The sequence below is a fragment of the Equus caballus genome, chromosome 5 (genome assembly GCF_041296265.1).
Source record: "Equus caballus isolate H_3958 breed thoroughbred chromosome 5, TB-T2T, whole genome shotgun sequence".
NCBI classification, from domain to species: domain Eukaryota; kingdom Metazoa; phylum Chordata; class Mammalia; order Perissodactyla; family Equidae; genus Equus; species Equus caballus.
In genome coordinates, this window is record NC_091688.1 from 29,326,253 (window position 1) to 29,353,023 (window position 26,771).

Consider the following 26,771-nt stretch of genomic DNA (forward strand, 5'->3'; position numbering starts at 1 on the left):
TCCCTCCCTCCAGCACTTAGCTTAGGGGCATAGTTGGTGCTCATTAAATATGAGTTGGCCTGCTTTTGGGGTGGGCTTCCTCAGCATTTAGATGAATCCAATAGCTTTTCTAGACTTTTCTAGACTCTGTTCTACGTCATCCTGCTGGACTCAAGGACATGCCCTTAGGCTGGTTGAGAGGAAAAGGACCAACCTGTGAAATGGCCACCAAACATTTTATTTATTTTACTAATAGGTTTCAATATCCAAGACAGCACTGAGGGAGTAGGAAGGGGAGGGCGAGAGAGGAGGCAGGGGGCCTGAGAAAAATGTAACAGAGAGTGTTCTCTGACAACTAAATCAGCTGAGGGAACCCATCATGGCCTGAGTCAGCACTATGTGGAAAAATCGTCCTGCTGACTTCCACCCTCTGCCCGTGCTCGTCCTCAGCCTCATCCTCGCTCGACTTGCGGAGGGCATTCTGGTAGAGCACGGCACACACGCCTGTGAGCCAGGCGGCCACAGTGCCCGCGGAGAAGATGCAGAAGCCGATGAGCAGCAGAAAGATGTAGTCTTGGCGGTCCAGGTGTGTGATGCACATGTACCGGAGCGGGTTCCCCACCTGTGTGATGGGCCACCCTGCCAGCTCTGTGGGCTCCACGCACGTGGCATTTGCATCATCTATGAGGAAAAACATAGCAGGCAGAGTGCTGAAACAGCAGAACTCCTGGGGTCCTAAGGCCAAAGGGGACCTGGAGAGGCTGTCTGGACCTTCACTACTTGAAGTGTGGTCTGTGAGTCAGCAGCATTGGCATCACCTGTACCTCATAAGAAATGAAGAATCTCAGGTACTGCTACCAACCCTCTGAAGCCTAATCTGCATCTTACTAAGACCCCTGGGTGATCTGTGGGCACATTCACGTTTGAGAGGTCCTGAGCCTGGGCTGCTTCTTGCCATGGTCTTAGCTGCTTTCACGTCACCTCCTGACAATGGACTTTGCTTCTTAAGGATCCTCAAGGAATGAGAGACCACAACAGGAGCTGGGAGGCTGGAAGCTTAAGCAAAATCGCCATGGAGTGTGGACACTCCACAGACCTCCACAGATGTTCATCGTCTCCCTCTCTCCCCTCTTTTTGACCCCCACCTGTCCCCTTCAACTTGTCTCTTTCCCTTCTCCTGTGCCTGAGCCCAGCCAGAGACCACCCAAGGGCATCACACACCACTTGGCTCGACTCTCAGGAGGGACGAGTTTCCCTGAAAATGCCTACTATGTGTTCGCTGTGTGCCCCCACCTGCCACCCAGGAGAAATCGGGGGTTGGGGGGCTCAGGGGAAAGAGAGAACCAATAAGGGAAACAGTTCTGCTTCTAGTGGTGATGTTGGCCTCCCTGGCTGATCACACGATCTACAGAAGTCTTCCATCCTTTTTAGCAGCTGACTCAGCTGCCTGGCTACTTCTCTGAGCACCTTCCCATACTGAGCACCGTGGATTTTAGTATATAACAGAAAACAAAGTGGGCTCTGGAGCCAGACAGACCAGGCATCAAATCCAGACTCTGTCCTTTACTAAGGTTGTAAAGTTTTGTAGGATACCCGATTCTTTCTCTGAATCCCATTTCCTCATCTTACAAGTGCCGAGAATGACACCTGTTCTCAGAGTAGTGGAGAGGATGTCATTGCCGCGGGTGAGAAGGCAGGCTGCTGTACCTGGTGCACAGTAGTTCCACAGAATACTCTTGCTCTGTCCTCAGCCCTGCCTGTATCCAGCTCTGTATACTCCGCCATGCTGGTGCTGAGGTGCCTTGTGAGGCGTCCAGGTGAATATATACAGCAGGCATTAGATAAATGAGCTTAAACTCAGGGTTGAGACCAGGGCTTGAGACAACCACCATCAAAATCATAAAAGCAACTAATATTTACTAACCTCTTACTACACACTGAGTGATTTGCAAATGTTATCTTGTTTAATTCTTATAACAGCCTTGGAGTACATCATAGTGTCATCCTTGTTTTACACATAAGGAAACTGAGGCTCCGATAGGTTTAACAATTTGAAGATTTGAGATAACCTGCACGATCTAGGCAGGAGACAGAAGACAGAATACCGGACTGAGCTATCTGAGCTTGTTTGGCAGAAGTGGGAGACACGAACAGAAGCTAGAGTGGACAGAAGCTTCCTCTAAGCTTTAGGGTAGAAACTCCAGACTAGGTGGACCACGGAAGTTAGGGAAATTGGGCTTAGACTGGAGCTAGAATTAGGAGAATTAGAGAAAGGGATACAGAAGGGAGCTGACGGGGGTGGAGGCAGTTGGGTTTGGGCGGCTGGCAAGAGCTGACCAGACCAAGTGCTCTCTGAGTCTGCTCCAAGCTGGACATATTCCCTGTACCTTGCTTCTGTGTCAGGACCCCTCCGGTGAAGTCGTTTGTTCCTTTCAGGAAGATGGTGTGAAAGATGATGCTGTTAGGACTCACTCTTGGAGGAGGCGGTAGACAGAGGAGGGAAAGCCAGCACAGGGCCTGTCACATCTGCCATTTGCGATGATTACAGAGGAAAGGAGGGGAGGAAGCCCCTCTCTAGAATGACTCTGGGACGGTGGCCCTCAGGGTGACCCTGTCCCGTGGGATTGCTCTCAAGTACAGGCAAAGGCGTTGGGGCCTTGGGCCTCCATTTCAGTTTGCTGTCAAGGGGCAGGAACGTAATTACACCTCTAGACCTCTCTGCAGTCACCTGGTTTGAGGCCCAGGAGGTCCCAGAATGGGACTGGTGAGGAGCAGGGGAGGCTCCTGGAAACTCAGGAATTCTATGGGAAGAGCTCAGGTCACCTGCCCAAACTATCAGAGACATGGCATGGGAATATACAAAGAAAGATGTATTTGAGAAAGGAAACTGTGGGATTCTGAGGATCTGAGGTGTGTCTAGGAGGGTTTATCTCATTCTATTTTTAAAAAATTGGGCTCTCAAATTGGGGCTTGGGTGGCAGAGATGAGACTAAACATTAAACGCACATTTCCCCATCGCGGAGCATTACCTTGAAAGGAGCAATTAGGCAGTGATTTTAATGCATTGTTAGGCTGCTCTTAAGTGAGGGATGTGGGTGGTTCTGGGGGGAGGGTTTCTCTACCGCCCCATTCTCTCTCCCCCTCCCCATTCCCTGATACTGCCAAGGTGCGGGCTCTCTGTGTCTCCACCATTTCCTCATTTCCCAGCTCCAGGCCATTTCACACCCTCCTGCCAGGTTTCCCTTATGCAAGCACAGCTCATCCCAGGCACGCTGTGGCTCAAAACCCTCTTCTGACTCCCCTCTGGACCTCCGAATAACATCCAGACCACCTGGCCTGGCGTTCAGAGCCCTTGACACTGCTCTTTTTGCATCAAATGCCTCTTCCTTCAATTTTTGCGTGATCAAGTCCTTCCTATCTTTCAAGGTCTAGCGTAAATGCATCTACTCTTAAGAGCCCTTCCTCAATCCTCATCCTCATAGCTCAGAGGACAAGTGATTGTTGCCACTCCTGAACTCGTCTACAGCATTTCCTCGTATCACTCTTACTGAATCTGTCACTTTCTACCTCGTTTGGTGGTTATCGATCAGAAAAGGGGTGCGTTTTTTCTCCACGATGAAACAGACTTTTCGCTCTTGAATGTGTAATCCATGTCTGATCATTACTGTTCTTGTTAATAAGAGCTATCATTCATTAAAAGAACTACTTAAGTTTTAAATGTTTGGGGATTTCCTAGTAATATTTTTATTATTGAATTCTAGTTTAATGCTACTGTGGAGACCTACTCTCCATGATTTCAATCCTTTGAAATTTATTGAGAATTTGCTTTATGGCTGAGCAAAAAGTCAATTTTAATACATTTTGCATGTGCACTGAAAAAAATGTGTATTCGATCCTCGTTGGGTACATTGTTCAATGTATGTCACATAGGTTGTGGTTTTATGAAGATATATATCTTTATTGAGTTTCTATCTTTATTGGCTTTTTATCTTTTTTGACTTTTTATTGACTTTGACTTTTAAAAAACTGTTGTCTCTTAGTCACGATTAGTCCCTTAGTTGTCCGTCAGTTACGGTGAGCAGTAGATTAAAGTCACCAGTTCTGATTGTGCATTTGTCTATTTTTCCATATAGTTCTGTCAAGTTTTGCTTTACATATTTGAAACTATGTTACTAGAGGCATACAAAGTTATAACTGTTACATCTTTCTGGTAGATTCCCCTTTCCTCATTGATCAACGCTTCTCTTTATCTCCAGTAAGGCTTCTTGCCTTGAAGTCTACTTTGACATTCGAATGGCTGTATCAAATTTCTTCTGTTAGTGTTTGCATTATGTATCTTTTCCCATCCTTTTACTTTTAATCTTTCTATCTTCCTGTAATTAAGGCATATTTTTCTAAGCAGCATGTGGCTGGGGTTTTTTTTTCATCCAATCTAGCAAACTTTGTATTTTAATCAGTCCATTAGCATTTAATGTTAGACTGATATATTTGGATTAACTATTTGTTTTCCATTTGTCCCACTTATTTTATGTCCCTTTCTTTCTACTTTCTTGCCCTCTATTTATTATTTCATTCCTTTTTTTTCAGTCTGTTAGTCATACATTTTTTTCCTAGTCTGGTATGATGACTTTAGAGATTACAGACCCATCTAGTGATCCTGGAGTGCCTGAAATGTGCTAGGCACCATATAAGGTGCTTTACAAAATTAAACTCTACTCTTGACCACCCCACCAGATAGTTTTAATTATTCCCATGCTACAGAATGAATAAATTGTTCATCAGTTATTCCTTCTCTGGCTTTCTTGATCTCCTTGCCACTGACAAAAGGCTACCAGGTACTGTTGTGTATGCTGTACACTGCACAACTCCACGGCCTTCGTTCACATTACCCAGCGGTGACTAGCCCTTATGTTATCCCTCCATCCGCCCCACTCTGTGGGCCCAGGGCATTTGCTCCAGTTAAATCTCCCAGGTACGATTACAGGTGTCATTAATGTTTAAATTCTTCCTGCAAATATTTCCTATGGAAACATAAACTACCCCCTTGTTTATTTCCACACATGGCATGTTGCTCACAGGCAGAAAACCCAACGGTTATAAGAGAAACTGTCCCTTTTCTTGGCCTGCAGAAGGGAGCACAGTTCTGCCTTGCAGTCTGCTGCAGGTTCCCAGGATTTGGCACCCCAGAGGAGCCAAGCGCAGGCTGCCCTGGGCCCCCCGCACCAGCGTGCTTGCTCAGGAACTGTCTGGGCTGAGCGGAGGGTCAAGCCTCCAGGTGGTGGCAACAGAAAGTGAGTGGACGGAATTTGGAGCCTCTTCTCTCTGTTAAACTGCAGTTACCCCTGAGAGCACAGCACCGGCTTCTATCAGCTTAAGCACTTTGTCCTGAAACTTCCACCTTGCACCCAGAGAAAGGTCAATTCCCCCGTTTCTCCTCATTCGGCTCCAGCTTGCCTGGGCATCATTAGTACATGTGCTGCCAAAGCGAGCACTGCCTGGACATCATTAGATGTACAGGACTTTGTCTTCTTTCTTATTTTTCCCTCCAGCTAAGTTATGTATTTGTCAAGGAGGTGGATTTCCCACCTATTCATTTGTCTGCCTCCACTCACTAGATTATGAACTCCAGGAAGACATGGATTTGTTTTTCTGTTTTGTTCACTGTTGCATCCCCAACACCTAGAACAGTGCTTAACACGTTCTAGAGCTCAAAGTATGTTTGTTGAATAAATTAAGTGTTGTTTGTTATTAACATCCCTAGGGGTCAACATCATTGGCATCATGCTCAGCTAGAGGAAAGGGAATGTGGGGAGACAGGAGACCATGGCTGGGTCGGCTAACCTCTTGCCGCCTTCGACGACTCTGTACGAGGCGGACACTAGTCCCTGCTTACCTCGTGAGAGTTTGGGGAGGATTCAGTGAGCTAAGGGGTGTGAAGTCCTGGAGGAGGCAGGAACAGATGGTCTCCAGGACTAAATGGAGGGGTTGGCCTGGAGCTGGGAAGGGTCACCTCTTCTGTCCTCTGAGACTGCAGAGAAGGAAATGAAGGTAAGTGCGGACGGGGACGAGTGTGAGGAGGCAAGTGCTGCAGGCACGATGGCGAAAGGTTGTTATTATTGTTCCCCAATTACTGTTTGAGAACTGTTTGAAAGCAGAGACCCTATTTGACCACCTTTGTATCCCTAGTGCCTGGCATACAGTAGATGCTCAATAAATGTCTGTTGCATGCATATGGGAGAGAATGGGTGGATTAGTGATCTGATCTCATACAGCAGTGCTTAAACTCTTGTGCCTTTGGCCTTGCTGTGTAGGACAGCTTCCCCGATTGCAATTGGAAAGGATCACTATTATACTCGGCCATACTGTGGATGGCCCAGAAGAGATGACTCCCCAGAGGGAACCTAGATTGGGTCGCATAGCAGCCCAACAGCACCAAAGCCAACTGGCCAGCAAGGCCCCCTCTCAGACCCTCAGGCATTGTCCTCTGAGCATTTCTAGCCCTGGCATTGGCGTCTACCTCTGCCTACCTAGAGTGTGTCTTTCTCATTGCTCAGCTGTCTTCCCACGATAGCATAAGCCAGCGTTCAGTAAACTATAGCCCAGGGGCCAAATCGAGCCTGCTGTGTGTTTTTCTGCCTATTTTTGTAAATAAAGTTTTATCGGAACACAGCCATGCCCATTGATTTACGTATTTTCTATGGCTGCTTTCACACTACAAATAACAGAGTTGAGTAGTTGCAACAGAAACCCACAAAGCCTAAAACATTTACTATCTGGCCTTTTATAGGAAGCATGTGCTGACTCCTAGTCTAAACCAACGCTGGCATCTTGAAACCTTAAAGATCGGGATGATTTGGGTTTGGGCAGTACAGTTCCTATCTGATACAGTTTTTTTCCTTGCATAAAGAGTCTATATTTTTGTAAAGGTTAAACGCGATTCATAGACTCTTGGAACATTGTAGAAAAGACCTTGAAATTCAGCAAGTTCAACCGGATTATTCCTGTGCTTTAAAGGTGCTTTAGGCTACAGACTGGTATTTTGCATAAGTGGTTGTATATGGGCATGATTTAGAGGTAGAAAGACCCCTTTTCCTTGTAATACTTTCTCATGTGCTTGTCAGTACCCAGAATTCCGTCAGCAGGAGATAAAACTTTTCATTCCACCAACAAGATAAGGCTTAAAGTGTAAAGTCTTTGGAAAAAGAAGACAATGACTTGAGCCCTACCCACCTTTCTTGAGTAGGTTTTGATGAGGGAGGGGATCCAGCTGCATGGCAGTGCTGGGGGAGGTACCATGGGGTTCTCGGAAACTAAAGGCAAATGCTAGTTTGCTCTCAGTTTGGCCAAGAGCTGAACCTACTTAATAACTACCCATCTGCTCAGAAAAATCCAGATAGTGGACAGTTGTCCTCATGGATAACGGGCAATTTAGAAAAGCTCAGTAGCAGAAGGGCACCACCGTTTACCAATCGCCCAGGCAGAATCTTGGGAGTCCTTGCTTCCTCTCTCACATCCCATATTCAAGCCGTGAGCCAATCCTGTTAGTGGTGCCTTCAAAATATATCCTGATTCTTACCTTTTCTCATCATCTGGACCATTACCCTGGGCTAAGCCACCGTCTTCTCCTCCTGAACTGTGATAGCCTCCTCACTCATGCCCCTGCCTTCCCCACAGTCTCTCTCTATCTAGCAGTGGGAGCCATCTGTAAATCATAGATCCTGTCACTGCTCAAAATCCTTTCTTGAGTCACACACAAAATAAAATCAAAAGCTTCTCTGTGGCCTCCAGGTCCTATATGATCTGGCCTCTAATTTACCATTTCACTTCTTACCTTTCTCTCCTTCCTTCACTCTGCTGCAGCCATACTCATCTTCTATTCTATCGAGCTCATTCTACCCCAGGGCCTTTGCATTTGCTCTTCCCTCTGTCTAGAAAGACCCCTCCACCCTGCCTCATATTTCCATGGCTTGTCCCCTCACTTTATTCAGTTCTCTGCTCAAATGTCACCTCCTTAGGACCGTCCAACCTAAAGTATCTGCCTTGTCCTCAGTCCCAGGCACACTCTTTCCCTCGCCTTACCTTGTGTTCCTCTATTGCACTTATCATTACTTGACATTATGTCATGTATTTGTTTATTTATTCCCCTTCAACTGGAATGTAAGTTCCATGAGAGCATGTCTGTTTCTGTTCATAGCTGTATGCCTAGTGGCTGGCCCAGGCCCTGGCACCCAGTAGGTGCTCAGTAACTATTGGTGCAGTAAGTGCCCTCAGGTGCCAGGCTGGGCTCCCCACCCATGTGTGAATGTCCAATAGGGTTAATGAGGCGTGGGCTCACCTCGACCAAATGCTGTGGCCAAAGTCCCATAGCTGTTAGAAGAAACTGTATTTAAAATTACAAGAGTCTGTTCAACATGACTTTTTAGTCTTAACTATGTTTTAATTGGGTGTATCAGATGTCTTAGTTGTTCCTTTATTTGGGTTGAAGGGGAGACCAAATCCACCACTGTTCTGATCAAAAAAGATAGCATTGTATATGGGTCAAGCATGGGGTAGGTGTTTTTATACAATGTTATCATTTTGAAAGTTTTATAACACCCTCCCCCACCCCAATAGTGCTAGGGGCCCCCGAATTGGACTCCCTGTGGATGATGCACCCCAGCAGAAGGGCAGCATCACAGCACCATTTACCCTGTCAACCCACACTGCTCTCCCCCTTCTCTGCATCCCATGTGACACCCGGAGTCACCCACAGGCAACCGGGCTCTTCACTTTCTTTAAGAATTGTAACAACAACGACGATAGCTAACGTTAGTTGAGCACTTACTATGTGCCCCTCTAAAATCTTCATGTGAGTTATTTCGTTTAACTTCCACAACAACTCAAAGAAATAGGTACTAATTTGTCTCCATTTTACAGATGAGAAACCTGGGTCTCATGGAGACCATTGCTCAAGGTCATGCACTTGTTAAGTGACAGAGGCAGGATTAAAAACCAGGTAGTCTGAATCCAGAGCCCATCTTAGTTTTGCCTGTTCAACTAGAGTGTGATCATCTCAAGAACAAAGGGATATTTTCCAATCACCTAATTTGGTTGGTGTTACCAGAAGCATCATAGAAAACATCATGTGAAACTGTGTATTTTTCTAGATATAAAGTCATTCTTTGTCTTTTATCTCACTGATAAAATTGTGGTGGGTCCCTCAATTCCACATGCTCACACTCACGCCTGCGTGCTTACCCTCACTTCCTTCTTGGAGTTCCTGAGGAGGTGTCTTTCCCCATTCAGGCTTACCCCTCCATTAGGTTCTGGAGACCATCCACTCCTGCCTCCTCGGGGGTTTCACCCCATCAGTTACCCCTCACCCCCACCCCATGTCTTTGCCCTGCCTTGACTCCTTCCCATCAGCAGATAAACACATACTTGGATCTCTTTTCTCCTAAAAAAGTACTCCCTTTACGTGTTTCCCCTCAGCTATCATCCCACCTCCTTTAATCCACAGCCACCCTTCCTAGAAGACTTTACACTGTTTTCTCTGCTCTTTCTCTTCCTTGTCATTCAGTTGGTTACCCATCGTTGTCTGGTGTCCACTCCCACCATGCCCTTGGAACTGTCCAAGACATCAGGGACCTCTTGGTAGCTAAATCTGATGGATACTTTTCCATCCTTATCTGACCTGCTTCCATTCTTTGGAACACTTTCTTCCCTTGGCTTCCATGAATCTACTATGAATCTACCCTTCTCTAATTTCCTTTCTCCTCTCTGGCTGCTCCTGCCCAGATTACTTCATAGGTTGCTCTTCTTATTTGATCCTTCAATATGGTGGCACTCTCCAAAGCTTCTGTCCTTGCCCTATTACTCTCTCAGTCTAAACTTTTTCCCTGGTTGATCTTATCCTTTGTTTGGTTTCAATGGTCACCAGTGAGCTGATGATTCCCAAATATATATTTTATTCTGTGTTCTCTATTCTGAATTTCTGGTCAGAACATCCAAATGCATACTGGCTCGCAGGGACCTCCCACTCACCACGCTCAAGAGGGGACTTGGCTTCTCCCCTAACCTCCTCACTGCCTCTCCCCCAAGAGCATCTATCTCAGTGAAGCCCCCACAGTTGTCCAAGCCAAAGCTTTGGGAGTTACCCTTGATTTTTTTCTTTTCCTTTATTTTTCACATCTCGTTTATTCATTCTTTAACTCAATAAATATTTATTGAGCATTTTCTCTGTGTCAGGACTTGAGCTAGTTTCTGAAAATTCAGATATGCTCTTTGTTCTCATAGACCTTCCTGTCTATCGGAGAAGACAGAGGTTAAATTAATACAAATCTATTAATTAATTAGAATTCTGCCAAAAGTGACAAAGGGAGTACAGAGAACTGAGAGAGGGCGTAGCTCAGTCTCAAGTCCTGTTGCTTCTACCTTCTAAAGGATTCCTTCTGACCTGTCTATGCCTCTTCATCCCCACTGCTGCTATAGGCCACCATGCTCTCTTGCCTGGATGCCTACAGGAGCCTCCTAGCCCTGCATCCAGGCTTGCCTGCCTCCCAAAGCTTCTCAGGATACATTGCATGTTCCCCAGAAAATCATTCAAATGCCTTTCATGGCTGGATCCCTCTTTCTCTTTCTAGCTGCTTCCACGCTTTGCTGGATTACCTCCAGGTTGGGCACTTCTTCACCTCTAGGGACAAGGAAACTGGGGTTGGCTTCTTTGGCTAGCCTTGCACCCACCACTGCCTTCCAGAGGCCTGAGTGGTGTTGGGTGACCAGAGGGGTCATAGATAGAGGCCCGGCATTTCTGAGCTTAAAGGAATTTTAGATCACCTACTTTCAGGGATCCCAACTGGGTTGAGTTAGGGAGTGTGTGAGAATTGCCCAGGATCCTTTCTGAACTGCACAGCCTTGCCACCCCCAACCCTTCTCGGATTTTCTAGATGGTTTAGGGATCACTGACCCTGTTGCACCCCTCTCTGCCCCCTCATTGGCCTCATGAGTCTGTTCCGTTGGCTTGCAGCAGGAGAGAGCCATAAGGCCAGGGGGTTTGTGATGAGGTAGGAGAGACCTGGTAGCAGAGCAGTTGACAGCCTTGGAAATGTCTGCTGCCCAGCTGTCCCCCTTTTTGGCATCTGGTCTTTACTGCAATTTCCCTGATGGAGGAGATGGGTTAGCATTAGCAGCAGAAGAGTGTGAGGACCTGAATTCATTCTGGAAATCTAGCTTTTGGCACAGTCGTAGATGACTTTGTATTTGGTAGGTTGAAATAGGGCCATTATCGTATTACAGCAGCCTTGAATACAGGATGAAATAGCCTCAGAATGAAACTAAGATGTTCTTTGCTCAAAATGCCCTCAAAATGACTTGGACCTGAAACAGCACATGACCTAACCCATCTGCTCCCTACAGCTGTCCCTGAGTGGCTTTGTCCCCCTGCCTCTGCAGCACTCCTGCCCAGACTCCTCCTTGATTTGTGGGCCCTACCATCGGGCTCAAGCAAGACTTCCTAAGGATTCAGCCCCTCTGTCCTGAAACTACCCCCACTTTTACCCCTGGTGGCCTGTCACTTTCTGAATTCTCACTGTTTCTGGTTGTTCCCTGTCAAATTGCAAATACCCTTTGAGGGAGACATATTAAAACATTATTAGTCACTAACGTCTCAGTGCAAATCAATTTATTAGGCAGTTGGAGCAGCCACTGTAGATCTAGAACACAGGCCATTGTCGTAGGGTTCTCAAAATGGGGCCTAAGGAGTACCTGCGCCAACAGCTCACTGAATCAGAATCTCTGGATGCGGGGCCCAGCATTCTTGTGCTCATCAGAGTTTGAGGACCACTGGTTCAGCAGGCCAGGCCTAGGAGGAAAGTCCAGGGCACTGAGTCCTTTGGGGATGGAGGCATTGTTCAAGTGAAGTAGAGGGTGCTTAAGACAGGAAGTGGGAGAAGGCAGGAGTTAGAGGCTGCCTGCTTCTTGATTGCACTTCCTAATAACGTGATCGTAGCCCTCATCCCTAGGAACACTTCCACCTTGCACTTACTCATCATGCACTTTCCCATCTGGGACCCTGTTTGCTGACCCTCTTTACTTTCCTCTTACTTGGTCTAAGTGCATCTTATCTTTCTATTTAGGTCTTCAGATGGCCTTAGAGAGTATTTAATCCTATTCCCTTATTTGAAAGACAAGTGAGACTCAGAGAGGGGAAATGACTTGCCCCAAATCACACAGTGGCATTGCTTGGACCAGGATGGGACTTCCTGGCTTTTAATTCTATTTACTCTCTCTTGTATCTTTAGATTGTCTTATTAAAGACAGGAATTACGACTTCATTCTCTGTGATAAAAGCACCCTAACCTTATAATACAATGTTGGGCACATAAGGAACATCAATGTTTCAGAGCTGAACGGACTGTGATCTGCCCGATAGTAAGGAGATATCATGGCATTGGGGGAAAACGTTGAACTGGGATCTCAGGAGATCTCCAGGCTGGGCTTAGCTCCACAGCCACCTACCTGTGAGGAGGCTGGATTCTAAAGTTCCAGCATAAGCATCCTATGTTAAAAGGCTGCCCTGACCAATATGGTAGCCACTGGCCATCTATGTGGCTATTTAAGTGAATTGAAATGAAATAAAATAAAAAATTCAGTTCCACGAGCGAAATTTCAAGAGCTCAATAGCCACATGTAACTAGTGGCTACTGTACTGGATAGCGAGGATACAGACCATTTCCATTGCTGCAGAAAATTTTGTTGTACAGTAGCGGACCAGACTTTGGGGGTGGACGGGAAGGGGATGTAGGAGGCCAGGTTCCTTATGTCCAGGAGCTTAGAGTTGCATGAGTTTTTGAAAGCTTCCTGAGAGGCATTGAACCCTGTCCTGCTGGGGAACTCCATCCTGGGAAGAGCTCAATTGTCACTCTCATCTTCAAATAGCATTAATGACTGGAAAATTACAGTTCCAGCCAGGAATTCGTCCTCCTATGTGCTGACCGGGGCCAAAAAGGAAAAGGAACCTGTGGGTCTGTTTTAACTCTCTGTTGATCAGGGCTTGCGAGAGCAACCTGGCAGCTGGCACATTACAACATACCTCCATTTCTGCTGTAATTTTTATGTTTGGAAAGCGAATATGTGAACTCTTTGAGGACTGATTAGTTTTCAGTGCATCTGGTGAGTATATCGTTAGAGGGTTTCTTTTGATGAGAAGACTTTTGGTAATGGCACCAAATCTCTTGCTGATATTGGAAAGTTTCAATATTACAATTCAGTGTGGCCTTATAATGAAATAAGATGAACGGAACATTTTGCCTCTTCTACAGCCCCTCCATGGGGGGTCACCTTAGCCATAATGTGACTTAGGGGAAGGATATATTATTGCCTTCATGTCTTTTGTTTTAATTCCTCTCCATTTTTTTCCTGGACCTTGGCTTCCTTCAAGGTTCTCCACTGTTGTAGAATTAATCTTGGCTAATTGGATTTCCCAAGAATTCACTCCTCCCTCTGATATGGGACACATATGCTGCAGATGACCCACAGTCATATGAATCTCCATACACAACCCCAGGCTTCTTGGCTAGTTACCTCTATGAGCACTGGTTTGGCACATATAGGTGCTCAATAAATATTTAAATGGATGAACAGATGACTGAGTGGTCGTATAGAAGTCTCTTATTTCATTGCCTTTCTTTTCAAGGGCTCTATATACTGGCATTCCACTGTCCTACTGACTTAATGCTGCTCCACAGGTAAAATTTCCCAACAGTAAGGTTCAGTGTCTCCCTGGGTCTAAAATGAAACCAATCTTTAAGTTGGATTCTGATTTATAAACAACCAAGTTACTCAGATTATTTCATAGAAACCCTTCCTATATCCTGAAATGTGATCACATGGAGAGAGATGTGCGGACTCCATTCTAGACCACGCCAAAGACCACCATTTTGATAGTAAATGTGGTATAATAGGTTGGCTTGAGGTTGAGAGTTCACCAAGAGTGTTTGTCAATAGCAAAGACATTTTCACCCAAAAGAGACCACAAATCATTGTATGAGAGTTTCACAAAATAAATATCTTCCATAATGCTGAGGTCTCGCTAAGGCAGAAGAGAAGTATCTAGTGAATTTTACTGTGTGTGTGTTCAACTTTATGTGTACATGTGTGTCTGTTCTTGTATGGGTGTGTGTCTCTACATTTATGTGTGTGTATGTGCTATATGCATGTAATATATGGGTGTGTATGTATGTGAGTAGATGTGTATATATATAAATATGGTATGTATGTGTAGGAATATCTTTGTGTTTGTATATGTATGTATATATGTGTGTTTGCATGTGTGTTTATGTGTATGTTTGTCATTGTATGTGTATGTGTGTATGGGAAGGGAGAACCAGCCTGAGTAAGGCACAAAGGAAAGCAAACACTGAGGTTAGAGTCATCCTTTTGGAGTTTGGGTGGATTGGGGTGAAACTGGATTTGCAAGGGGAATGCAAGCATATCATAACAAGTTTATGATGGTTAGGGCTTATTATCCAATGAAAATGATCTTGAGTGAGTTCCAAGCGTAGCCAGATAGGAAATAAAGCTGAAATTTAGATGCTGCGGCCATATGCTCATAACATGACTTATATTTATAATTAAACTGACTTACAGAATCATAATTATCATGTAATTTGAGGATTTGAGAGATAGTAGTCTATGGAAAAAGATCTGAGTTTGAAATCTCAGGAGGTTCAAATCATTTTCTTATAATTTACTAACTGCGATTTTGGGCAAGACAGTTTATTTTCTCGTCCAATGGACAGAGTTACAGATACCGAACCTAGCCTCTTCCACAGTCCTAGGGCCTAAAATTTAAGGGTTGATATGATACTCACAGAAAATGAGACAGCATGTGTGAGAAAACTTCAGCAGCTGCAAAGCTCTATATAAATATCAATTGTTCTATGTCTGGCCTTGGCTCACTGTTTTTAAGAGATAATAGTAGTGAACTGGAGCACTGAGATCATAGCTCTGCTTGAAGTGGACTAAGAGGGTTCTTCCGGGCCAACAAACAACAGAGAAAGATGAGCAGATTAGCTGTCGTAGGGGTGTGTGTTTGTGTGTGTTGGGGGGTCCCACTGGCCAGTGGATGAAAGCTTTGCCTAGACTCTTCATTCACAAGGAGCTTACAGACTTGATAAGATAGATAACCCCTTCTGATGTTTTTGAAAACGTGAGGTGAAACAGGTCTGGTTTATATTCCTATGCAATCCTGGATTGAATGGAGTCAAGGCATCCAAAGTAGTTAGCCTGAAAATTTTGAGAAGACACAACTCTGTAACCAGAAATTTGATTAAGGGAGATTTGATGGGAGATGAAGTGGTAGCTTTATAGTCTAAGGAAGAAGCCAAGCTACTTCACCCTTTTCAGCTAGGGTAGGAGGTCCTCCTGGCAACTCGGGGACTCTGCTCAAGGTAAATGTGTATGTATGGTGGGGAGGGGGCAAGAGAAGATGATGCTCTTCCACAGGCTTGTTACCTAAACATTGACAGGGTAGAACCCCATTTAGGAAGCACATTTAGTGCATGAGAATGATTAATATTGACCCTCTTTTAGAGTGCTTTCTAGAAATCACCACAGCACCAGTCATTGGGAAAAGTAGAAGACATTATCTCTGGCTCCTAGAGAGAGTGGTACAGAGAGGTAAGGTAATCGATCCAAGATAGCTGCTCCGGTATCCTTTAGGATTAATACTGTAGAGAAGATGGCCTGACAAAGTTCATGCCTTTTATTTATTCGAACTCCAGTTGAAGTACCTGGCAGCAGGACCAGGTGCCTAAGGCACAAAATTTAAGGAGACCCTCACTCTCAGTGCCTCCTTCAATTTTGCAATCTAGGAGCCTGGCTTGCCTCACCATAGTTCAGGCCCTGCCTGGGAGACATTTTAAGACACGCCCACTGGAAGGCCAGGAGGCCACATTTTTACTTGCTGTCATCACTCAGTTCCCCTAGTTCTCCTTAAACTCTGTCATTTTGGCCAGGAGTCTTTCCAGGATATTGCCACATGGGCGGGACTTCATCGTGGCAGCTTCAGCATGACTTTAGTGAAGTTGGTGTGTGAAAATATTTTCAAAAACAAACAGGGAAGGGAGAGAAGATCTGATTTTAATAGGATTTGATTTTCTATCCAAAGCCCACTTTTGCCAAATTACATCAGTGACTCCAGAATTTCTGTGAGGAGTTATTTCACATTTCTCTGAAACTCTGACATTCCTGGGTGAAAATGATATTGGTAGAGTAGGAGATTTGGAGGTTGACGATGGGACAGTAAGGTCACGGAAAAGGAGAGGGAATGAGGCACTGGAGTGCCCCAAGGGCCATGGCAGAGGGCAGGTGGGGACAGTGGATATACTGGCAGCAACTGGCTTGGAAATCTACCAGGTAAGACGAGAATCTGCCTGTTAAGATTGGAATCTCCCTGCTCAGTACAGTGGGCACTGTTGACCCATTCTCCACTGATTCATGCCATCTCTCCTTATGAGATTAGCATCTTGAAGACAAAGGAGCTATCAAAAACCTCCTCTCCTTCCCTCCCTCGTTGTCCAGGCAGCTCATGTGCCCCTCCTTCCATCTCTATTGAACTTCCTCTTTTATACATCACGCTCCTACTAGATTTTCTACTGCCTATGAATGATTGAATTTACTTTTAGATCCTGGAAAAATTCAGTCAGTGAATTAAACAGATTAAAATAGTTTACCAATGGAATACAGTGTCCCTCTATTACTTTGTTACTTTGCAATTATAGTACTTTATCATTTCCAAACATCATTTTATGTTGACATAACAACTCTCTATGTTTGGTAATATTATCGTCTCCACTTTATGGATGAGGAAACTGAGGCTCAGAGAAATTTGACATTCCCAAGGACAGCCAACCAGTAAGTGCTGAGTTTGGGACCAGAACTCAGCTCTCTTGATTCCTGTTCCAGAACTTTTCCTACGAAGCCTTATTGCCTCCCCAGTCAACCCAAGGATGGATCCTGCAGAGCAGTAAGAATGCTTTCAATCATCAGCTTAATCCCAGATTTTCTTTCCCCATCCTAACCATATTTTGACTTCATCTTTTCTGGAACCAATTCCTCCTACTCCATCACATCCTCGTCCCCACACCCAATGAAGCCCTCACCTGGGTGGTCCAGATCGGACACTATTAAGAAGATGGTGAAGTCCAAGAAAGAGCAGTTGCATTTCCAGGGGTTTCCACTCAGATACACGGTATGAAGTGTTAGGATGTTGTGGAAGGCAGCATGGTCCAAGGTCTGCAAGCCGGTATTTCTGAGGTCCAGGTACCTCAAAGAGCTGGTGTTGGCAAAGGTGTACTTATTAAGAGATAACAGGTGAGGATTGTTGGAGATGTTCAGCTGTACCAGGTTGCTGAGCACGGAGAAACTGTATGGGGAGATCAAGGTTAGGTTGTTGTAGCTGAGATTAAGGTAGATGAGTTTGAAGACCCCGATGAAGGTATAATCCATCACCTCTTGAATCAGGTTATTTTGACAGTCCAAGTAAACAAGGTCACTGAGGAGTCCTAGAGTCATCGCTGGCAAAAAAGTGATGCAGTTATCATCCAGGAACAGCCTCCGGGTGTCCAGAGGTATGTCAGGGGGGTATTCGGTTAACTCTAATCCTGTGCAGATCACTTCTTGGGCTTGACACTCACAATTATTTGGACACTTTGACCCCGATACCAGTCCCATTCCAAAGGAAAAGAGTAACCACCCAGGCCCAGGGCTTGAAGCAAGGGACATAGTAAGAAGCCGTGACTACCCTCCTTCCACCTTCCTGCGGGCGCTGTCCCTCTGATCAGAAGGCTGCCGAGGGGCGGGGTGGGGCGGGGGACGGGCGCTGGAAAGAACTGTAACACTCTAGCTTTGTACAAAGCAATTTTCCATTACAGGAGAACTGAACAGAAGTTGAAACGCGAGGCCCAGTGCCGCGGCTTGGTGGCTCTGCCGATTGCTCACTCCAGACGGCTGCTGGACTCTTGCCGGCTTGGCGCCTCTGAAAGGTCTCACCCTTTCCCTGCCTTTGCAAGTGAAGGGGAGCCAGGGGAGAGCCACATGACAATGAGGTTGCTAGTTGACACCTTTGTGATGTCAGCAGCCTCAGGAGACTGCCTGGCTGAGGGAGGGAGAGTCCTGCCTCCCCTTCTGGGTGGTGTGGGGGTGTTTTGTATATCGCGGTAAGCTGGCTGTCCCTGCGGAGTCGGAGCCTGCGACATGGGGGAGGGGACCCATGGGTTCACCGTGTGTGTGTGTGTGCGCTGTGTGCGTACCAGCTTTCCTTGGAGCTGTAGTAGAGGATTAGGTTAGACTGAACCCCTTAATCTACAAGCCACTGGGGGAACAGGGAAGTCTCCAGTCTACCTCCCTTCTTTACTGATGAGCAAAGTGACTTCTTTAAGGTCAGTTCCCAGAGTGGCTCTTTCCTTGGGTATTGAATTTGGATAGGTGCCATTGCTTTGGTGGTGTTGGGAGAAGGCGGCAAAAGGGGAAGCCCCCTTTGAAATGAGACAAGAGGCATTCCTCTGATAAGGTGGTACTCTTAAGATCATATTTCTAGTTTGCATACAACCCTGCGTGCATTTGGAATATATATGTGTATTAGTATTTTAAAAAACCTTTGAACAAGTATCAGCTGCTCCCCCTAAAACAAAACTCAAATGTATATTAAAAAAACCTGAGTGAAATGATAGGCACAATTTCTTACCATTTGTATTCTCCTAGGACTTCTAAAATAGTGAGTGCCTCGCTAGCGCGTCTAGTGTGAGTTCATATTCATTAACTACCTGACAGATGGTGGGAGGGAGGCTTTTTCGAGGGAGGGATGGTGAGTCTGGAAGCTTAAGAGTTAGGATGTATCATCCACTCCGTGGAGGAAGGCACACTGGGCAGAAACAAAGAAAAAGCATCTCAGGAATTAAAATTTATATTTTGGGGAAAATAGAATTTCATTCTTTAAAACATTCATATATAACTTAGCTGTGAATATTAATAAAGTGCTGAAGCCTATATTTAGCTTAGCACAGTGCCTGGCACCTGGTACGTAATAAATATTTATTGAATGAATGGTGCGTGAATGTCTCTGCTGGTTTGTTCCCTTTTCTTGCTTCTCTGCCAAGAGAGAAATTAATAAACTCAAGTGGATTTGTGGCTGGTAAGCTAATGCTTGATTTTGTTTACTTACTCAGCATTCCTAGGGCGACTGGCCGTGAATTAAGATGATGACTTAGGAGTGTTTACCAAATTGGAAGTGACCTTATTTAAGTAGAAATTTCGAACACTTGAAATAATAACCCAAATGATAATTGTACTAATTGACGCAGGATTTTATTGATAGGGGAGTCACCCTTTCCTTATAATTAAAAAAAGTTCCTTGCAAGATCTTGCATGATTGCCCAGGAGAGGAATTTGTTATGTGAAGTCTGTGGAGAAGAATTAATTTCCAAAGTGGACGTTTCCTCTGTTTGTTGGGATGAGGGTGTGGTTGATGGCGGGATGCGGGCTGGATGCTTTATTTGGAGCGGCTGCATTTGTTGTTTGTTTCCTTTTGATGAGAGCTGATCCTGACTGGCCTGCCAGGGCTTGTGGAGTGATTTTACTGACTTTCCCCTTTTTCTTTTACGCCTTTCTCCCTCTTTCTGACTCTTTCTTTCCTCAGGGAGCCAGTGTCTCCAGGTTGCCCCATTTAATTTCCAGCCTCCTCTTGGAGACTAACTTTCTCAAGACAGTAGCCTCAGGCTCAGGCTTACCTTTTTGGCCATATGACGACAAGTGCTGTCACTTAGAAAAGCCTTAGATAAATAAAGCACACTAAAGGTTATTGAGCGACACCAGTCGGCTGTGTCTCTCCCTCTGGAGTAGTACCATTTTAACAAAGCATCACGAATGGTTAACCACAAGGAGTAGTCCTTTCACTGGAGGTATCTGTGTATTTGTTGGTCCTGAAGTCTGAATACCCACAGGCTAGTTTCAGCTTTGTCAATTTAGACCAGATCCCTAAATGTGTTCCTCATTTTGAGACTGAGTAAACATTTGTTAAATAGAGAATGAGGGCACAGACAAAGGAAAATAGAGAATGTAATGTAGCCTCTCCCAACCTATTTGATCTCGGAAGCTTGAAAAAATTTTTTTCATGAAACATCTTGTGAAACTATTATTTCCAGGATCCTGCCTTGGGAAGTTCTAGACTAGGCTGTTTACCCTTGGTGGAGTTGCTTAATGTCTCTGGGCTTTACTTTTCTCATCTATATATTGAGGGAGGTGGACTAGATAATTCCAACTCTCCTTAGAACTTCCAAATTCCTTCATAATGGAAGGTTACAGGCACTACCTCGTGAGCCAGTAGGGAAAGTATTTGGGGGCTAAGAGAAGAGCCCTCCTATTCTTCTCATCACACTATGTAGCCCCTCTTGTCAGGTGGCTGCAAAGATGGAATTTGCTCTTCCCATAGTGCTGCTCATGCAGCTTCAACAGCAGCTGAGTTGCCCTTAGTGTGTACAGCTGTTTTATCAGCCCACCTCTGCCCTGTAGGTGGCCGGGGTGACCATCCTGCCAGGAGCACAGGTGGGTATCAGGTGAGTGTGCTGAGATGCCCCTGGTATCAGTACAATCCCCCCAGCTGAGTGTGGTCTTGGGCAGGCTCCTATTTTTAGCTGTATCTGATACAAACCTGCCCTCCCAACTTGATGATTTCTCTCAGGTACCAGTGTGTCTCCAAAAAGCTCTCCCATGGTCCAAAAGATAGGTGGGCTCAGCCCCTGATATTATAAAAGGAAAGGGCAGGGTGACATAGAGCAAGGCGGACACACCTGAGACGCTTGGCTTCTCTCAGTATGAAGCAGCGTGACTTTGTGGCTCCCAGGACCTTGATTTCCTTTCTGTGAAACCAGACAGGATGATCTCGCAGGGCCCTCCCGAATCTAAAGTTCCATCGAGACCAAGTCTGCAGGGAGAGGATAGAAGCTTGAAGCTTTAAGACCCAAGCACCAGACACAGAGATTTAAACAACTACACAGTGCTGGGCACATTGTAAGCAGTCCACAAATGTTAGCCAGTAAGTATTCCACCCAGAGGCATGGGTTCAAGCGCAAAGAGAAATGTACTCTGGGCCTACTTGCATTTGCTCAGGAGAAAAGTCACAGAAAGAAATGCATGTGCCATTTTATTAAGGTAAATCTACTAATGTTTTCAATTCAGGACTTCCATGGGGTTAGCAACCTAGAGGCTCACGAGTCAATACTTTGTTGTGCTTCCCGGGTGGGGAATTTAGTGGGTTCAGGTGTAAAGAATGTCAACATTTCAAGGACTTTGGTGTAGGAGCGCTTAAGGGATCCAATTCACCCCAGACTTTCCACGGTGCCTGAGCTCTTTTCAGCAAGGTCATTGCAGTGAGTATGGGGCTTGGGGCAAGTCCCATGGAAAGCAAAAGAAAATGAACAAGAAGTGTTACCGAACGAGGTTTGTTTTTGCCCGCTGCCCAGAAAGCCAAACACTGAGACAGCCAGATTGCAGCAGAGAGAGAGTTTACTTGCAAGGCAGCCATGCGAGGAAGCAAGAGCATGAGTCTCAAATTCGCTTCCCTGAAAATAGGGACTCAGGGATATTTATGGGGTAGGGGGCAAGGTGGTCTGAAATGTGAGGAGAGGTGATTGGAGGTGAGGTAATTGGTGATGTGCGCAAGCGTAGTCAGACTCCACGCCTCTTCACGGGACCCACGTTCACAAAATGGCGGCATTAGCATGATCTGAGGGTGAAGCTTTAGCCTCTTGATGTCAAAGGGTCGCCTATTGGACGCCTGTGTGTACCCAGTTGATGAGTTGGTGGTCCCAATTGGCCTGAAGTGGACAAGGAGTTCTAATTCCTGAAAAACAGCTCACGCACCCATCACCTTGGTGACCCAGGCTCCAGGAAGATGTTATCTATAAGAGGCTAGAGGGAGTCAGGTAGCATATTGCCTAAACAGCACAGTTAACAATGGGTGGGTTAAACAGCTAAAAGCTATAATCAGTCATTGCAAAAAGGAAAAAACTTTAGTACTTAGATCCTTAATCATCAATGGCTGTTTGCCAGTTTCAGAAGGTCAACCTGAAAGAGAAAAAAAAAGTTCCAAAACATGCTGGAAAGGCAGGGGCCTAAGGGCCAAATATGTATATCTATCTGTCTATCTATATGTGAGCCTTGGATCTGGGCTTACATTTTTGGTACCAGTTGGTATGAACTATTTTTGTCTTTTCCCTTCAGGCTGCCTGAGTCCTGCTCAGAGGATCCGTCCCCTCCAGAGCGCAGGCCAGAGGAAATCGCTCCCTTTGTTCTCAGGCTTCGTCCACATTACACATTTGTGCAGCATTCATTATCCAGGGGAATCCAAGGGGAAGCCTTGAAATTGCATCCTATTTTGGGGAGATTGGATCACATTTTTAGCTTATAACAAATCTATATACTATTGCCATGGCTAGGCCTATGTGTAGTAGTTGTTATGCCTGAAACTGACACTGTGACTTTGCCCGAGCCTGTTGATTTGGGAGGAAAACACAAACTCTCTGTGTAGATTTCAACATGGGTGAGACAACGGAGGTCTAGTATGAGCTTTGAAATGAGAAGGCTCCTTATCAAATGACTTTGGGCAAGTGCCTTAGCTTCCGTGGGCATTAGTTTCCTTTTTGATAAAACAGGGATGACAAATATTGCTTCTCCATGGTTGTTATAAAAATCGAATGTGATTTAATTTAACACAATATCTACTGTTTATTCCTCACCCTGTGTCAGGCATGTGATCCTCTCAGCAACCCAGTGAGTCATGTAGCATGACCCTCATCTCACAAATGAAGAAAAAGAAGCTCTAAGAGGTGCCTTTTGCTCAAGGTCACAGAGCTGGTGAGTGATGGAGGCAGGATTTGGTCCAAAAAGTTTTATTCCTGAGTGCAAGCCCTTAATTACTAAGGTATGCCACCACATCATGTGCAAAAGCCTCAAAATGCTCATTATTGTTTTTACAGGCTCCATGGAATAAATTGTCCCCTCCTAGCACTAAATGGTACCTTGACTTCAGACCAGATCAAACCATGGTTGTTATGTGATCTGTTTACGCTTTGGTGTTCTTTGTCTTTCCGAAGGCTTATGACACTTTTCAGCTTTAAATTCTTATATTACCCTATGAGAATATTTTGTATAATTTTCTTCCTTTTGCAGGCATGGAAGCTAAAAGGAAAGACACCTTGCCTAATCTCACTCAAAAAATGAGTGACAAAGCCAGCAAGGTTTGACTCATCAATGCCCAATGTGACTCAAATTCCCTATGTGGCCACTCCTATAAGGAGAAATTCCTTCCAAGACAATCTGGAACATGCTGTATCCATGGGCAAACCACTGGGGATCGCATACTTATCAAAGTCCCTGATAGCACATAACCACTGTAGCGGAAATCTCTCCATAATCAAGTGTGGCCACCTTGCCCCCTGGTCTAGTCTTCAGAGCAATATTTGATCCTGAAGTGCTAATGCAGTGAAAGCCTTTGGTGGTCTCTTAGGGGGAATCTGTACCTCACATGGGCTCATGAGAGGTCAGGAGGACAACGGAAGGAAATTGAGTCCTGTATCTCCTTCAGCATTCCTTGTGGACAGATTTTCAAGAAAATGTGAAATGTGGGAGGTAAAAACTTTGAGCACAAGCGCTACAGACATTCGAGGTTTTGCTACCGATGCTATGTTGAGGGGTCAACTTAGCATTTGATTTGCAAATTCAAAAGGATAGCATTAATCCTGGGTGAGGCTGGTGAGAATGTCTTTAAGTCTCAAAGTGTTCCTAGTCTCTTTAAAAGGCTGTTAATGTTTTGGAAGTTCTGACTGTCAGAGACAAATGGGATGATATGAGTATCTCATCATGATATTCCTGAAAGGACAAATGGGAAAATGCAGGGAGAGCTAGGGAACTCATAGGAAGAAAGCTTACCCTCTGATGGGCCTTGCAGGGAGCATTAGTACTTTCCACCAGAGCTCACGAACCCACTCCCAGAGGCAGAGGCTTCCTAGCGCTTCACTTCCTGGATGGATGGAAAAGTTACCTTTAAGGCCTGGTCGTAGTACCAGTGATACTAAGTGGGAGGAAAGCAGATAGCTGAGTGACTGGTTAACTTTGTGATGAATGCTTTTGCTTCCATCGCCAGGCAGATCTGAGCTGTTCCCCGTGAGCGCCCTCATGAGGGCAGATGTGGGTGAGGCATCCCCCCGCCTTCCCAGGGTGCTTAGACTAGTCTAAGTATCAGGGGCAGGATGGCTAATCTGTCAGAGGGCTCAAAGAGCCTCTGCTTCTCGGATCTTGCCATCTTCCTTTCTAGAGAGCCTGCTTCAAATGTCGCTCCAGTCCCCAAACTGAGGAGGGTGAAAAGTCGGAAAGATGCCTATGAGAAAAGTCTGGTCCACGTGTCCTGCTGCATCATTTGGCCACCCACCTTCACTTCTTTTTTCCCAGCTTATAGCTGCCACACTTCCGTGCAGAAACAGGCCACGCTGGGTTCTTTCTGTGATAGATTCTTTTGCTGTTGCCCTAGTAACAGAATTATTAAACCGAGTTCCAGCCTCGAGAGTATTTGTGCCTGGTGAGGTAATGTCTGTCGCATCCAGCCTTTCTTTTCATTCCCACCCCCACCACCTGCCTTCAGGCCCTCATACCTCATACCTAGACCAGTGTACTCATCTCCTGCCCAGCCCTCAGTGACTCCTGCCCACCCTCCCCACCAGGGCTGCTCCCAGCCCAGCAACACCTTTTCTCAGGCTCAGAGACTCTGTGTTGGCCAAATTCCCCATCAGCGTGGCATTCAGAGCTCCCCAAGATGGTCCACACCACCATTCCTACCACCCACAGAGCTTTCTGCGCTTCAGCAGAGCAGGCCGTGGCCGAAGGGCAGTGACAAGGATTAGATCCAAGAGGAACTAAAGAGGAGAACCCATAGGGCTTAGCTAGTGACTGGTTGGTTGGGAGACAATACAGTGTAATGTTTAAGCATATGGGTTTTGGCATTAGACTGTCTATAACATTTTAGCTCTCTCACTAAATAGCTGTATGACCTTGGGCAAGTTTCTAACCTCTCTAAGGCTCAATTTCCTCGAATGGAAAAAATGACAGTACCTTCCTTGTAGGGTTCCTCTGCCCAATTAAAGGTCTTCTAAAGTGCCTAGCTGAGCATTTTTGAAAATAGAAATACACCAAAAATGTTAGCTGTGATGATGAAGATGGCAGAGAAAGGGGGAAGGGTCGTGGTACAAGAAATGGAATTGAGAGTGGTGCCTGATTTTGGTGAGTGGGTGGAAATCGTGCAGATAGAGAATCCAGGTGCAGAAGGAACAGGTTTGTGAGAACAACTAATGCTTTGGTTTGGGGGCTTGTTGAGTTTGAAGTGTCATAGCTCACTTTTATTGATTCTCCCTGAGTGCCAAGGACGATGCCAAGCACATTACATACATTATCTCCTATGTAATTCTCACAACACTCTCTTGAGATAACTATTATTAACACATGGCAAGGTTAAGTAACTTGACCACTTATTAAGTAGCAGACCTGGGGTTTGAACCCAGGTCTCTGTGTCTCCAGAGGCTATACGCTTTACCACTATACACACTGCCTCCTGAATACCTTTGTTATAGTTATGAAGTCAGTCCTTTTGCGCATGTGTGTGTATGTGTGTGCTTTTAGTGCTAAGATGGTCTTTGGGAGAACATAATTGTCTGCATGGCTTCCTGCCTAGGCAGTTCTCTGCCCCCTTGTCTGGGGTCCCTGTGTGTAAATTTGGCCCCTAGACTTGGGGACTTCTTTTATGACACGTGCTCTCCTGAGCTTGTGCTTAGAGTCTGTGGCTAAGTGCTCACCTCTCATCCAGGTCTTACTTCTTACTACCTCATTCAACCCCCGCCTTCCACAAGGGATCCTTGATCTTGAAGTGAATTAGCATCTCCAAGCGTCAATTTCCTCCTCTGAACAATGGAAGCCGTTATAGAATTGTAGTAGCCATCAAAGAGATAGATATTCCTTAAGGAGAGGGGCCATTTCCGATTTCTCTTAGCATTCCCAGGGCCTGGGCCAGAGCTGGGCAGATACCAGGTGCTCTCTGATTCCTGAATGAATAGATGGACAACTGATTGCGTATGCTGCTATAAGTGATGGAGGGTCCATCCCTTTCATTTGACTCTACTGAGATTGCTTCCTTTTCTGCTTGTCCTGCTGTCCTGGGTGGTTATCCTGATTTATTATGCTTTGGGGATGGATTTCTTTGAACTTCTGGAGTCAGCTAACAGCAATGGTTGAATTGGGTTATAACCTTGGTGTTGGGTGTATCCCTGTTTATGTGATGGGGGATGAGGAGAGGGAGGGAGATGGCAGATGTGGAGGAACATGGGGTAGACTGAATCATATTTCCTCCACAGACTTTCTTTGTAATGGGGGAAGATGCTCTAAGAACCCAGGTGCTATGGTGAAATCCTAAAGGCCAATGTGATGGTCTTGGAGGTGAGGCCTTTGGGAGGTGATTAAGTCATGGGGGTGGAGCTCTCGTGAATTAGATTAATGCCTTATAGAAGAGGCCCCAGAGAGATTCCTAGTCCCTTCTGCCATGTGAGGATACAAGAAGTTTGAGACCCAGAAGAGAGCCCTCCCCCACTGTGCTAGCACCCTGATCACAGACTGACAGCCCCCAGCACTGTGAGAAATATATTTCTGCTGTTTATAAGACACCCAGTCTGTGGTATTTTGTTACAGCAGCCCGAACTAAGACACCAGGGTGCAAT

At 45.5% G+C, this 26,771-nt stretch overlaps 1 protein-coding gene and 1 long non-coding RNA gene across 8 annotated transcripts in view; one reads left to right on the forward strand and one right to left on the reverse strand.

Moving 5' to 3' along the window:
- The window catches only part of LOC102150260 (uncharacterized), a 65,373-nt gene that overhangs the window by 32,880 nt on the left and 5,722 nt on the right, over positions 1 to 26,771 (forward strand). For 2 of the 7 annotated variants that reach the window (XR_011438595.1, XR_002807961.2), the window contains exons 3-6: positions 17,482 to 17,588; positions 17,892 to 18,002; positions 22,762 to 22,869; positions 26,412 to 26,493. This is a non-coding gene — a long non-coding RNA (uncharacterized lncRNA). Of the gene's footprint in view, positions 1 to 17,481; positions 17,589 to 17,891; positions 18,003 to 18,078; positions 18,177 to 20,526; positions 20,560 to 22,236; positions 22,870 to 24,551; positions 24,595 to 26,411; positions 26,494 to 26,771 lie in introns of those variants that run through there. The other 5 variants (XR_011438596.1, XR_002807964.2, XR_001380776.3 and 2 more) reach the window with 5 other exon arrangements.
- LRRC52 (leucine rich repeat containing 52) lies at positions 197 to 18,089 on the reverse strand. Its single transcript, XM_001492698.5, has 2 exons — positions 17,121 to 18,089; positions 197 to 660 (listed from the first exon to the last, which is right to left on the reverse strand). The coding sequence occupies exons 1-2, from the start codon at positions 17,740 to 17,742 to the stop codon at positions 335 to 337; spliced, it is 948 nt and encodes a 315-aa protein (XP_001492748.1). The 5' UTR covers positions 17,743 to 18,089; the 3' UTR covers positions 197 to 334.